The sequence below is a fragment of the Loxodonta africana genome, chromosome 14 (genome assembly GCF_030014295.1).
Source record: "Loxodonta africana isolate mLoxAfr1 chromosome 14, mLoxAfr1.hap2, whole genome shotgun sequence".
Lineage (NCBI taxonomy): Eukaryota > Metazoa > Chordata > Mammalia > Proboscidea > Elephantidae > Loxodonta > Loxodonta africana.
The window spans coordinates 32,061,049-32,074,424 of NC_087355.1; the positions used below are offsets into that span (position 1 = coordinate 32,061,049).

The 13,376-nt window shown below is 37.9% G+C and overlaps 1 protein-coding gene across 8 annotated transcripts in view; it reads right to left on the reverse strand.

Annotated features, from left to right (window-relative positions):
- Positions 1-328: 328 nt before the first annotated feature.
- PAG1 (phosphoprotein membrane anchor with glycosphingolipid microdomains 1) overlaps positions 329-13,376 on the reverse strand; it is a 203,795-nt gene continuing 190,747 nt past the window's right edge. For all 8 annotated transcript variants that reach the window (XM_023545818.2, XM_064267868.1, XM_003408362.4 and 5 more), the window contains one exon: positions 329-9,464. In XM_023545818.2, the coding sequence (XP_023401586.1) occupies positions 9,072-9,464 (393 nt within the window). In that variant the 3' untranslated portion in view covers positions 329-9,071. The remainder of the gene's footprint in view (positions 9,465-13,376) is intronic.

The window sequence follows — 13,376 nt, forward strand, 5'->3', positions numbered from 1 at the left end:
AGCACCCTGCTCAGTGCCTCCTTTAATCCCTAAGACAACTCTGGTAGTAGGTTCTAATATCCCTCATTTCCTAATGAGAAAACAGGGGCACAGAGAGGTTAAAGAGCTTCCTCAGAGTCACTGTGGAGCTGGGATTCAAACCCAGGTCCTTTTCTGCAGACTCTGTGACCCTACCCACCATACTCATGAGCTGGATCATCAGGCATCTCCTCTTTCAGGGTGATGAGCAGACAACTGGAATCTCAAAATTCTAGTTCCGCGCTGTACTGCATGTACATAAATTAGCCGTTCTTGACCTTCCCAAACACCAAACGAATTTTAACAAGCGTTTATATAAAACTGACCTTTATTGCAATTAAAAAAGAACAAAGACAATTTGATAAGTGTCTGTAATTATAATGTACCTGCCATTTACATGTCATTATACTTTTATGTACAGGTTGAATAAGGTTCATTACAGATAAACTATAAGATATTACAAGTTAAACTCCAGCCTTTTCTGAATATTCAGAATTGAAATACTACCAGCAGAAACACATGGAAAACAAACACCTATTTCAGCTCCTCAGGTATCATTTTTTTTTAGGTATCATTACCAGATGAATGATCAAGATCTTGTCACAGAAGAGAATTGCAAATATGCATCAAATTGAAACTTATTGTTAACATGACTAACTGTATTCCTATTATTCAAGCCTTAAACTTAATAACTGTATCATTAAAAACAACACACCTTCAATTATATAGCACTTTTCTTCCAAAGAGTTCAAAGTATTTGCATTTATCTTATGTTATCTCATTTGTCCCCATAACATCCCTATGAGGTAGGCAATGGTTGGTATCATTATCCCCATTTTGAATATGGAGAAACTGAGGCACACAAAGTTAAATAATTTGCTCAAGTCACAAAGTAAAGTCAATGTTGGAACAGGGACCACAGCCTTAGACTCCTGTCTCTTAGTCCAGTGCTTTTCTTTAGACTAAATTGTCTTCTCTGAGAATTTAATAGTTCAATTCACTTTTTCAAGAAATAAAAAATGTACATTTTTTCCTCCCATAAAAATTGTTGAAATACCATACGCCCAAAATAAATACTCTGGGGTAGAGTTCTACGGTCTCCTAGAAAGAGTTTAGGAACGCTATTCTGTTCTGTTTTTAATCTAAAAAACTTCTTTTCCCAGGTAAAGTTAGGCAATTTTAGAAGAAACATATTTAAGAGGATATTTTTAGTCACCTACAAATTATAACTTTAATATCTATCTTAGACTATCCACCAATCAGCTTATTCCTGAGTCTAAAAAGCTGACAATATCTGAATAATTTAAATCTTTGAGGTAATTTTCTCGTGTATACACTTTTACCGTTTACTCCTTAAGAGACTCAGAGTGGTAGGTAGGGAGCTGGAATAATAGGTTTTTCCAGAGACATACCTAAACCGAGACATGTAGGAGAAGGAAGTCTTACCCCCACCATTCAGAGAAAATTTTGCTTCAAATCTCCCCTCAGACATACAGAGTTGCTTCTCCCTAAGAGACAAGCCCTGGTAAAGACCCTGCCATTTTTTTCAGGACAGGAGTCGGCAGTCACAAAGTAGCCCATAGGAGTTAAGCATCTAGCATGGTTCCGGGAAAAACAAGTCTATATTCAAAAATAAATAAATAATAGCAAGCAAGCTAAAGGGCTGGGTTGTGAACATCATGTCAGGTTCATTTATGTGTTTTATATGAAAATTATATAAAACCATGTCAAAGCAATGTTCATAATCCTTTTACAGATAGCCTCAAGTTGTGGTTTACGTCTCTTCACCTAGGCGAGGGCATGGCAGTTTTTCAGAGAAGCTTTCACAACCTAAAAGGAGCGCTAAAGGTAAAAATAAAATGCCCCTTAAACTTTAGAAAGGAAAAGGAAATAGCTTGTTTTAAACTCATGATTCCCAACTTGTTCAGTCATAAAACAAAATAAACAAAACCAAACCAGGACATTATAACAAGAGAGTTCTGGCTCTCTTTTAGCTTTAACTGTCCTATTTAGGGAGCCCTGGTGGTAAGGTGGAAGCCCTGGTGGTATAGTGGTTGAGAGCTATGGCTGCTAACAAAAAGGTCAGCAGTTGGAATCCACCAGGTGCTCTTTGGAAACCCTATGGGGCAGTTCTACTCTGTCATATACAGTCAAAATCAACTCCACAGCAATGTTTTTTTTGTTCTATTTGGGGTGTCTAGTTGGTATACTAGTTGGACATTTTAAAATTAAATGTATAAAGACAATGAGCAGATATGCACTCTGTTCATTTGAAAAAAGATCACACTCTATACTATTCCCTCAAATAATTAACTATGATGACTTGGGGAGGTTTAAAAAAATCAAAACTGAACACATGGTGGACTGGTAAGTGTACAGAGGGAAGCTCAGCTGATAAGTCATTCATACACTCATGCTAGTATCTAAAAGTCTCAGGATGGTAGAACTGGTTAATGTGCTCGAGTATTAACTGAAAGGTTGGCAGTTTGAGTCCTCCTAGAGAATGACCTGACAATACACTTCTGAAAGATCAGTCATTGAAACCCTATGGAGCACAGTTCTACTCTGACAGACGTGGGTCACCATGAGTTGGAGCTGACTCCATGACAAACGGTAAAAAGTACCTGGTTTCTCACCCCCAAATCAGAGAGTTTGCCTAAAATGGTCAAGTTATTCTCAGTATATGGTAACTCCATGGTTAGGTACTTGAACATTCTCAGTTTTCTTGAGACCTGGGATAGTAAAGCAAACTAATTATAAGTAACAAAATTCAGATAAGTGCTATTTCACAGGGCAGGGGAGGGAGTGAGGTGGTACAATAGCTACATGGCTAAGAAAATGTACACTCAATTTACTCTGAAAATTATTAATTCTCACAGGAAAAGAGGCTTTTCTCTCAAATTAATCAGCTTCCTCCTACTTTACTGGTAACTCTTGGTTTGCTGCTCTGTTACAAAGACCTCCCTTCCAAACGCTGGTCCATGAGGCTGTTCCTCCATTGGAACTTAGGGGCACAGGGCAGTCTCAATATATTGTTGGGGGAGGGAGCTTATGGCTTAGAGCAGGGTGCTAATTTTTCTGTATTTGTGAGTTTGATTCCTCAACAGAATTAAAAAAAAAAAATTGTTTTCCATGGCCCCTTAGGGCCAACCAGTCTCATAGAAGAGATGGGCAAGGGTATACATGGTTCACTAAAACCACTGAAAAATAACTTCTAGCATCTGGCATTATCTCGGGAGTGAAGCAGTGAAATGTGGGTTGGACACAGCTGTCTGGTCACCAGGCTGCAAGGAGGCCTGGCTCTACCCTGGCTGGCAGGGTACAGAACACTGGGCCATTGTCATCAGTATTGGAAAAGGGGAATGGGGACTTGGGATAAATAGCAGACACAGAGAGCTGGGGTGCGGGAGAGACCCAAGGGTGGTGCTGTACAAAGTGACAAAAGGCCCCTTCATACACCTATTCTTTAGACTTATCCTCAAAAGGAGTAGAGTTAGGTAGGAGAAAAAGCATAAGGTGTTGAAGCCACTTTTCAGATTAAAAACTAAGATTTAAAAATTCCCAATATTGAAAACAACTTTTCCACTATTTTGTGAATTGGAAATTTGACCATTACAAATGTTTTTTGAGACACTCAGTAAAAATGCTTCAAAGTGTCTTGAATTATTTTTGAGTATTTTTTTAGTAAGGGGAGTACTTTAAAACTGATCGGGGCTACCTAAGAGACAATATTTTACTTTGCGGGGGGCAGGGAACTGTTTTATGAGGAAAAAAAAAAAGCATAAACAATGAAATGCAAACTCCTACTTGTTTTTCCATAACAGACTTATGTTTGTTTAATTATATTTCAGACTTCCCCTGAACACATGAGGCATGTTAATATAACAAAGTTATTTAAAAGATAACATAAAAACATTTTACTTTTGCCAATGTAACAGAGGTCTGAGGAACGACAATTACCAGCCTTTAAAACACATTATACAAGATGGTCTGAGGCAACTGGTACATGGTACATTTTTGAAAAATACCCACAGTATATGAGTGGTAAGCTAATGAAAAGCTAATCTAACTGCACTAAGCTAAATCGTTACTAAATTGACTGCTTTTTAAAAAATTACCTTTTTTTAAAAAGAATTTTTATTTCTCATTTCATCTGATGTTGAAAGGAATCTGAATTACTATTTCTCAGTTAAATAAAGGCAGAACCTGGAAAAAAATGCAATATTTCACAAATATCAGAGACTGGGTATAAAGGCAGACTTGAACACGTATAAATGTTTGTTCTCTTCTGGACGATGATTTTCTTTATTGAAAAAATGAACACGTATAAATGTTTGTTCTCTTCTGGACGATGATTTTCTTTATTGATTTATTTTGGTAATTCCAGAGTCGAATTCATCATGGTTCTGGACTGATCTCTAAGTCAAACATGTTGAGTCTAAGTGTGTTCAACTTGTCTAACCTCAATGACAAGAATAACGAATTTAAGAAAAAGCACAATACAGAGCAAGGAAATACGACTACAAAAAAAGGAATTTAGATTTCACTGCAAATAAATATTTGACATTAGAGGCATATGTTCCTATTTTCACATAAGTCACTTAACACCAGACATTATACCTTAACTTTTCCCAATGACCCAGTACAATGGGACTGTCAAGATTTTTCAGGAAATAGCCATCAGCATCTGCTGTGCTTGCAGCAGCCAATCCTGAGCTGGCTGAGTACCAGAAATCAACCCTTTAAGGAGAATGGCATCACTAGATTACACCAACTTTTAGCAACTATTACAAGGTGCATTGAAACACATGTCATTTACTCAATAACAAAATCCTAGTTCAGTCTTGCACTGAAGCTCTGAAAGTATAGCCATGTCATAATCTCAGAGCTATTTTTTGAATACTACACTGCATCACTGCCTATTGATTCTCTGTGTAAAACCTAGTGATTTCTACAGGGAATGAAATAAAATGCCACCCTGTGATACCTGCCTCTGCTGTCTTTGCTCTACCCCAGCTCACAGTTATTTCCTTGTACCTTTAGGCCATTTTTTTTTTCTCTAACCAAGTACACATATCTACATGCAGTTGGTCTCAGGTTGACTATGTAGGGTAGTGCAAGTGGTTTGCAATCGGCTGCTAACCTAAAGGTTGGCAGTTTGAATTCACCCAGAGACTCTGTGGAAGCAAGGCCCGGCAAACTGTCTCCATAAAGATTTCAGCCAAGAAAATCCTATGGAGCAGCTGTATGCTGTAACACATTGGGCAAAAACAACAACAATGCTTGTAAACAAACAAACAAAAAACCCATTTTCCAGCTGAGAGAATTATGTATGCAATTTAAAATCTGAGTATACTAATCAGAAAAATTTAATGAGTGAGGATGACTCAAGAAGGTTTTTCTGTCATTACCAAATGAAAACTACCAAAGAACTACTACTTCTAATTCTGCTTTTACAATAGTTCGTCACACTAGTGGGATGAACTTTCAAATTATATATTAGGAGTATCTTAATTAAGTATAAGAGCTGTGTCAGAGGCAACCATACATATGTGCATGTATGTAAAAGATACTGGTTAAAGTAAGTAAATGCTCTAGCTAGAAAAATGAAAATCAAATAAGAGAAATAAAGTGACATCCTGAAGTTAAATTTAGTTCTCTGTGTTGACTAAAAAACTATGGTTAATTTAGCCCTCAATTAAAATTAACTCTTTGATTTTGATGGCAGATAAATCAGTGGTTAGCTTTGTCTCACATAAAACGGCAGTACCTTTAAAAGCTCTAACAGACCTAATGATGTAATCAGTCGAGAACAGGCAAAAAAAAAAAAAAAAAAAATTTGTATATGATATATTTGCAATAATTATTTTCTGCTAGAATTAAAAATTTCCTTAAGTATTTCATGTAAGACAGGTTATACTTTCCTGCTGACTGTATTTGAAAATATTAAAAGCAGTATGCAAAATGCTTCTAAACTTTGAAAATATCTGAATAAAAACAAAGATCCAACTTTTACCAAATTTGGTTTATAAGACAAAAATTTACCTAAAAATTATTTTTACCTTTTTATGTAATTTCACAGATTATTATCACTAAACATATAAAATGGATGTCAAAATTGGGTTTTGAAGGTATAGTAAATTCTTTTTTTTTTTGGAATTACTTTTCACACATTTAAACTTCAGCATTTGTCTCAAGACAATGCTTTTTAAAAGAAGCCACAGGCTTTTGTCCAACTCAAAGATTCAAGCACAGGTTTTCAAGTGATAAAGTAAAAGTGATGAAACTAACAAAAAACTGTACCATAAGGTTAAAACAATGGCAATACATCAGTAAATGTACTTCCATAAAGTACCCAAGGGCCTGAAGAGCAGGGCTGTCTTCCTAGAGTTTACTTCGTTTCTCCTGCCCCTATCATTTACTCTTTTAGGGTTTGTACTGGGGGCCTTATAGCTCCTTTTAAAGTATACTTACAACACTTTAGATCACAACTGGTGCTTACTATGCTCTTGGCTGTCAAATCAAGAGCAATATTTCAAGTGCATAGTTTCTGGATATACTGCATAAGCAATATTTTGAACATTTCTGGGTGGGATTCCGACAATGGGATTTCGAGATGACATGGTATTTACAATGAGCTTCTGTCTCAAGAGATGAATTTATACTTCAGAGATTACACCTACTTTTCTGATGATAAGACATTATGAAATATAATAAAACTTCGAGCTCTACGGTACCATAAAGAGTGTTACTATAATCATGCACAATGCTAGGTACACAATGGGAAGTGACTATTACCATGTACTAAAGGAGCCCCATGACATGAGAGATTATGGCGGCAAAGTCCTCAATACTAAGCAATGACAATCACTGGGTAAAGTGGCACTTATGAAGAATCTCATGAAGAAAGCGGCACTTATGAAGAACAAGGGCCTTGCACTTTCTTGATAAACTTTTCTCTAATCCAAGGGTATTTTGCTATTATCTTCTGATCAATGATGATTATGCTCACGAATATGACCTCTTCATAGGAGAGACCAGGCTGGCTGAAAAATACCAGCAATCAACCAGTTTACCCCAATGTGGCTCACTTTACCATTTCTGAAACATAATCACAGAGCAGTCGCAAAACCTAGCCATGAATGCAAAGGATTTCGAAACACGCTAATAAGCAGGTCTTTGCAGTTTTCAACATGTTTCATCCTCTGCACCACATTCTTTATCATGATGAGTGAAAATGGCAAGATTATTCAACCTGAAAAGTCACAGATGTCAAAGCAATAGAGAATAATTGCTATTTTTTTCTCCTTTATCTGTCTGGAAAAAACCCCATTTCTGTAAACCACACTTCATGATAGGACTTGAACTAGGTTCCTTTTAAAACGAAAAGCGAACAAGTTTTCTAGTGTTGGCTACATAAGATCTTTGTATAAATTTCACAATATTGGCCTCATAAGATATAAAGAGATGATTAAGTTCAAACCAGGTGGAGCTCTTAATAGGAGCTACTTCAATCTCTGATTTTTGTAAAATAAATAAAACCCCAATAGGCAATTTGTGTTTGCAAACACTGAACTGTAGAAGTCATCATTTTCTTACAAATATAACTGGACTTTAATAACATTATGGTAACTCTCAGAGGTTCATAATTCACAAAGTGATTCCTAGTCATATTTTGTTCTTCTGTCCATTTTTATCATTTCAAAAAATTTCAATACTGCTCACCACAAACCACTGAAAATAATTATTTTCTGTATATTCCATTTATTTATCCATTGATTCAGATGATTTTGACTGGGAGCTCCAAGTACCACTGGAAAAGTTGAGTTGTTAAAAATCCTCAATGTTTTAAACTCTTGGTTAGAAAAAAGGTAACAACTCCTTGTAATTATCTAGTTTATGTGCTTCATGGTGTCTTTTCAAAATGAGAGTATAAATCATACTAAATAAAATCAAAAGTTATTTTTTTCTAGCACTTTTCTAGAAATTAGGCAGTAAAACATAAAACATCTTACAAATTTATATAACAAAAATAAACGTTTACATTTTAATCTTATAGAGATTACCTTAGGGTAGCAGTTAACTTTAAGAAATTCCACACTGTTGGTGTTGGCGTCAGAGATTATCTGAAACACACATCCATGTCCACAGCTCTTCAAAGAAGGACAACATGACTGCTGTCCAAATACATGGTCTATGTTCCAACATAAAGATTAAGGCTGTTTTGAAGGAGCGAACTCTGGGCTAAAACAAGTATAGAAGTACCACAATACTCACTGAAAATACTGAAGATGCTCTGAAGAGTTTTAAAATACCGAGGAAAAAAACTTTTGCCTAGAAAAATAAAATAAAACATCTAAAACTGACTTCAAGTACTTTGGAGACAGGCTGCAGACGTAGAGTGCCAAAAGAGAAATAAAGGGGACATCCCCATTCCTATTCATCTGCAGGGTTCAGGTTCCCAGGCACCAATGGGGCAGCTCTTTGAAGAGGATTGGCAAGCTGGATGGTAACCACTAACCACAATTTTGCACCATCCTAAGATGTTTAGGTTGAAGGCAAAAGTCAAATGTGGGAGAATTTCCTTGGAATGAACCGTATGAGTTGGAAGATTTCGAGGGGGGATAAAGCCACACATTTTAAAGTTAGTAGCAGATAACAAAAAAGGAAGAAAGAAAGAAAAACCTGGATCTTCTGAATGGCAGTGTTTAGGCAGGTGGTATTGCAGTTCTTGCTAAGTGCAGCTCTTCCTTATATCTTGGTGTTCCTCACCAACAGGATGAAACCACTGTCAGTCTGGATCTTTTGCAGAGGGGAAGGAGGGTGTGTGATGTGCACGGGTATGGGTGTCCCCCTGGCAGACAGATGCACATTTGGGTGCAGCCAGAAACGTACCTCACTGCTTCAAAAACTGGGAAAACAGTCATGGCAATTGTTTTCGGTTTACTAAAGCAACATATAAAGTATAGGTTTATATCACTTCCGGTTTTCCAGAGAAGAAATGTTTCCAAACGACGGATAACATGGTGTTTGGAGTTCTGTCTTTTGGGTTGCTAGAGTCTGGTGATACTTCTACACTGCTCTAAGTCCCCAATGCTCTCATAGTCGTTCTCCTTTGGGAAAAGGACATGGAGACCATTGGTCTCCTGGGTGGCCTTTTCCTCCTCTCTATTTAGAGTCTGTATCGCTTCATAGTCTGGCTCTGGCTCCACACTGGGTCTCTCGGCTGGGGGAGGTGTGCTGACGCTGTTTGGAGCTTTCTCAAATTCTTTTACAGTAGCATAGAGATCATTACAGGAAGATGGGGAACTCTGAGGGGCTCCATCTTGAATACAAGTGTAGGAAGATTCTGGCACTTGAAGCAACTGTGCTGATTTATTCACTGACTGTCCAGGTTTATTCACTGACTGTCCAGGTTTATTCACTGATGAGTACATGGCTGAAATCTAGAAAACAGAGGGCTAAATGAATAAGCAAGCTCTGAGCTGTGACTTTCTCCCTCCCCTTGCAGCTAGTTACTCAGCATTTATGAGCATCTCTGTATGTGTCCTCTGTTAAGATTTATTTTTAGTTACCTGTACAGATTAATCACATATATTCTCTTCGACTTTGTAACTGTATTTTACTTTTTTATAAGTTTTACCGAGATATAATTCACATGTCACACAATTTACCCACTTAAAGTGCACGATTCAATGGCTTTTAGTGTATTCGCAAAGTTGTGCGACCATCACCACAATTTTTGAACGTTTTCATTACCTCAAAAAGAAACCTCATACTCCCAAGCCATCTCTTCCCAACCCCCTGAAAGCCCCAAGTTGTAGCAACCTCTAATCTACTTTCTGTTTCTTATATACTTGCCTGTTCCAGATATTTCATACACATAGAATCATACAACGTGTGGCCCTTTGTGACTGGCTTTTTTTATTTAACATAATGTTTTCAAGGTTCATCCAAGTTGTAGCAGGTGTCAGTACTTTATTCCTTTTTACGGATAAATAATAGTCCATTGTTCGGATACACCACGTTGCGTTTATCAGTTTGTCAGTTAAAGGACATTTGGGTTGTTTCCATTTTACCCTATAATGAATAATGCTGCTATGAACATTAATGTACAAATTTTTGTATGGACATAATTTTGTTTTTTAATTTTCACTGTGCTTTAAGTGAAAGTTTACAAATCAAGTCAGTCTCTCATACAAAAATTTATATACACCTTGCTATATACTCCTAATTGCTCTCCCCCGTAACGAGACAGCCTGCTCCTTCCCTCCACTCTCTATTTTTGCGTCCATTCGACCAGCTTCTGACCCCCTCTGCCCTCTCATCTCCCCTCCAGACAGGAGCTGCCCACACAGTCTCATGTGCCTACTTGTTCCAAGAAGCTCACTCCTCACCAGTATCATTTTCTATTCCATAGTCCAGTCCGATCCCTGTCTGAAGAGTTGGCTTTGGAATAGTTCCAGTCTTGGGCTAACAGAAGGCCTGGGGACCATGACCTCCAGGGCCCTAGTCTCAGACCATTAAGTCTGGCCTTTTTATGAGAATTTGAGGTCTGCATCCCACTGCTCTCCTGCTCCCTCAGGGGTTCTCTGTTGTGTTCCCTGTCGGGGCAGTCATCGGTTGTAGCAGGGCAGCATCTAGTTCTTCTGGTCTCAGGCTGATGTAGTCTCTGGTTTATGTGGCCGTTTCTGTCTCTTAGGCTCATAATTACCTTGTGTCTTTGGTGTTCTTCATTCTCCTTTGCTCCAGGTGGGTTGAGACCAATTGATGCATCTTAGATGGCCACTTGCTAGCATTTAAGACCCCAGATGTCACTCTCCAAAGTGGGATGCAGAATGTTTTCTTTTTTATTTTTTATAATTTTTATTGTGCTTTAAGTGAAAGTTTACAAATCAAGTCAGTTTCTCACATAAAAACCCATATACACCTTGATACACACTCCCAATTACTCTCCCCCTAATGAGACAGCCCGCTCTCTCCCTCCACTCTCTCTTTTCCTGTCCATTTCCCCAGCTTCTAACCCCCTCCACCCTCTCATCTCCCCTCCAGGCAGGAGATGCCAACATAGTCTCGAGTGTCCATCTGATCCAAGAAGCTCACTCCTCACTAGTATCCCTCTCCAACCCATTGTCCAGTCCAATCCATGTCTGAAGAGTTGGCTTCAGGAATGGTTCCTGTCCGGGGCCAACAGAAGGTCTAGGGGTCATGGCCACTGGGGTCCTTCTAGTCTCAGTCAGACCATTAAGTCTGGTTATATGAGAATTTGGGGTCTGCATCCCAGTGTTCTCCTGCTCCCTCACGGGTTCCCTGCTGTGTTCCCTGTGAGGGCAGTCATCAGGTGTAGCCAGGCACCATCTAGTTCTTCTGGTCTCAGGCTGATGTAGTCTGGTTTATAAGGCCTTTTCTGTCTCTTGGGGTCCTAATTTACCTCGTGTCCTTGTTCTTCATTCTCTTTTGATCCCGGTGGGTTGAGACGAATTGATGCATCTTAGATGGCCACTTGCTAGCGTTTAAGACCACAGCCGCCTCTCTCCAAGGTGGGATGCAGAATGTTTTCTTAATAAATTTTATTATGCCAATTGACTTAGATGTCCCCTGCCAACTGATTTTTGTATGTTTATCTTGTATCGTGATACTCTGTTGAATTATTACTTTCAGTAGTTTTCTTGAGGATTCCTTAGGGTTTTCTGTGTATAAGATCATGTCATCTGCAAATAGAGATACTTTTACTTCTTGCTTACCAATCTGGATGCCTTTTATTTCTTTATCTAGCCTAATTGCTCTGGCTAGGACCTCCAGCACAATGTTGAATAAGAGTGGTGATAAAGGCATCCTTGTCTGGTTCCCAATCTCAAGGGGAATGCTTTCAGGCTCCTTTTAGGATGATGTTGGCTGTTGGCTTTGTAGAAATACCCTTTATTATATTGAGGAATTTTCCTTCTATTCCTATTTTGCTGAGAGTTTTTATCATGAATGGGTGTTGAACTTTGTCAAAGGCCTTTTCTGCATCAATTGATAAGATCATGTAGTTGTTATCTTTTGTTTTATTTATATGATGGATTACATTAATTGTCTTTGTAATGTTGAACCATCCCTGTATACCTGGTATGAATCTCACTAGGTCATGGTGAACTATTTTTGTGATACGTTGTTGAATTCTATTGGCTAGAATTTTGTTGAGGATTTTTGCATTTAAGTTCACGAGGGATATAGGTCTGTAATTTTCTTTTTTTGTGGTGTTTTTACCTGGTTTTGGTATCGGGGATACGCTGGCTTCATAGAATGAGTTTGGGAGTATTCCGTCATTTTCTATGCTCTGAAATACCTTTAGTAGTAGTGGTGTTAACTCTTCTCTGAAAGTTTGGTAGAACTCTGCAGTGAAGCCATTGGGGCCAGGGCTTTTTTTTTTGTTGGGGGTTTTTAAATTACCTTTTCAGTCTCTTCTTTTCTTATGGGTTTATTTAGTTGTTCTACCTCTGTTTGTGTTAGTTTAGGTAGACTGTGTTTCTAGAAATTCTTCTCTTCCTTCTATGTTTTCAAATCTGTTAGAGTAAAATTTTTCGTCATAATCTGATATGATTCTTTTAATTTCACTTGGGTCTGTTTTAATATCACCCAACTCATTTCTTACTCAGGTTATTTGCTCCCTCTCCTGTTTTTCTTTTGTCAGTTTGGCCAATGGTTTATCAATTTTGTTAATTTTTTCAAAGAACCAGCTCTTGGTCTTGTTAACTCTTTCAATTGTTTTCCTGTTCCCTATTTCATGTAATTCTGCTCTAATTTTTATTTGCTTTCTTCTCTTGCCTGAGGGTTTCTTTAGTTGCTCTCTATTCTAGTAGTAGGGATAATTCCCTGATTTGAGCCCTTTCTTCTTTTTGGATGTGTGCATTTATTGATATCAATTAACCTCTGAGCACTGCTTTCGCTGTGTCCCAAAGGTTCTGACAGGAAGTGTTTTTATTCTCATTGGATTCTATGAATTTCTTTATTCCAGCCTTAACGTCTTCTGTAACCCAGTTGTTTTTGAGCAGGGTATTATTTAGTTTCCAAGTGTTTGATTTCTTTTCCCTGCTTTTTCTGTTATTGATTTCTACTTTTATGGCCTTATGGTCAGAGAAGATGCTTTGTAATATTTCAATGTTTTGGATTCTGCTAAGGTGTGCTTTATGATGTAATATGTGGTCTATTCTAGAGAACGTTCCATGTGTACCAGAAAAGAAAGTATACTTGGCTGCTTTGGGGTGGAGTGTTCTGTATATGTCTGTGAGGTCAAGTTGGTTGATTGTGGCATTTAGGTCTTCCGTGTCTTTATTGAGCTTCTTTCTGGATGTTCTGTCCTTCACCGAAAGTGGTGT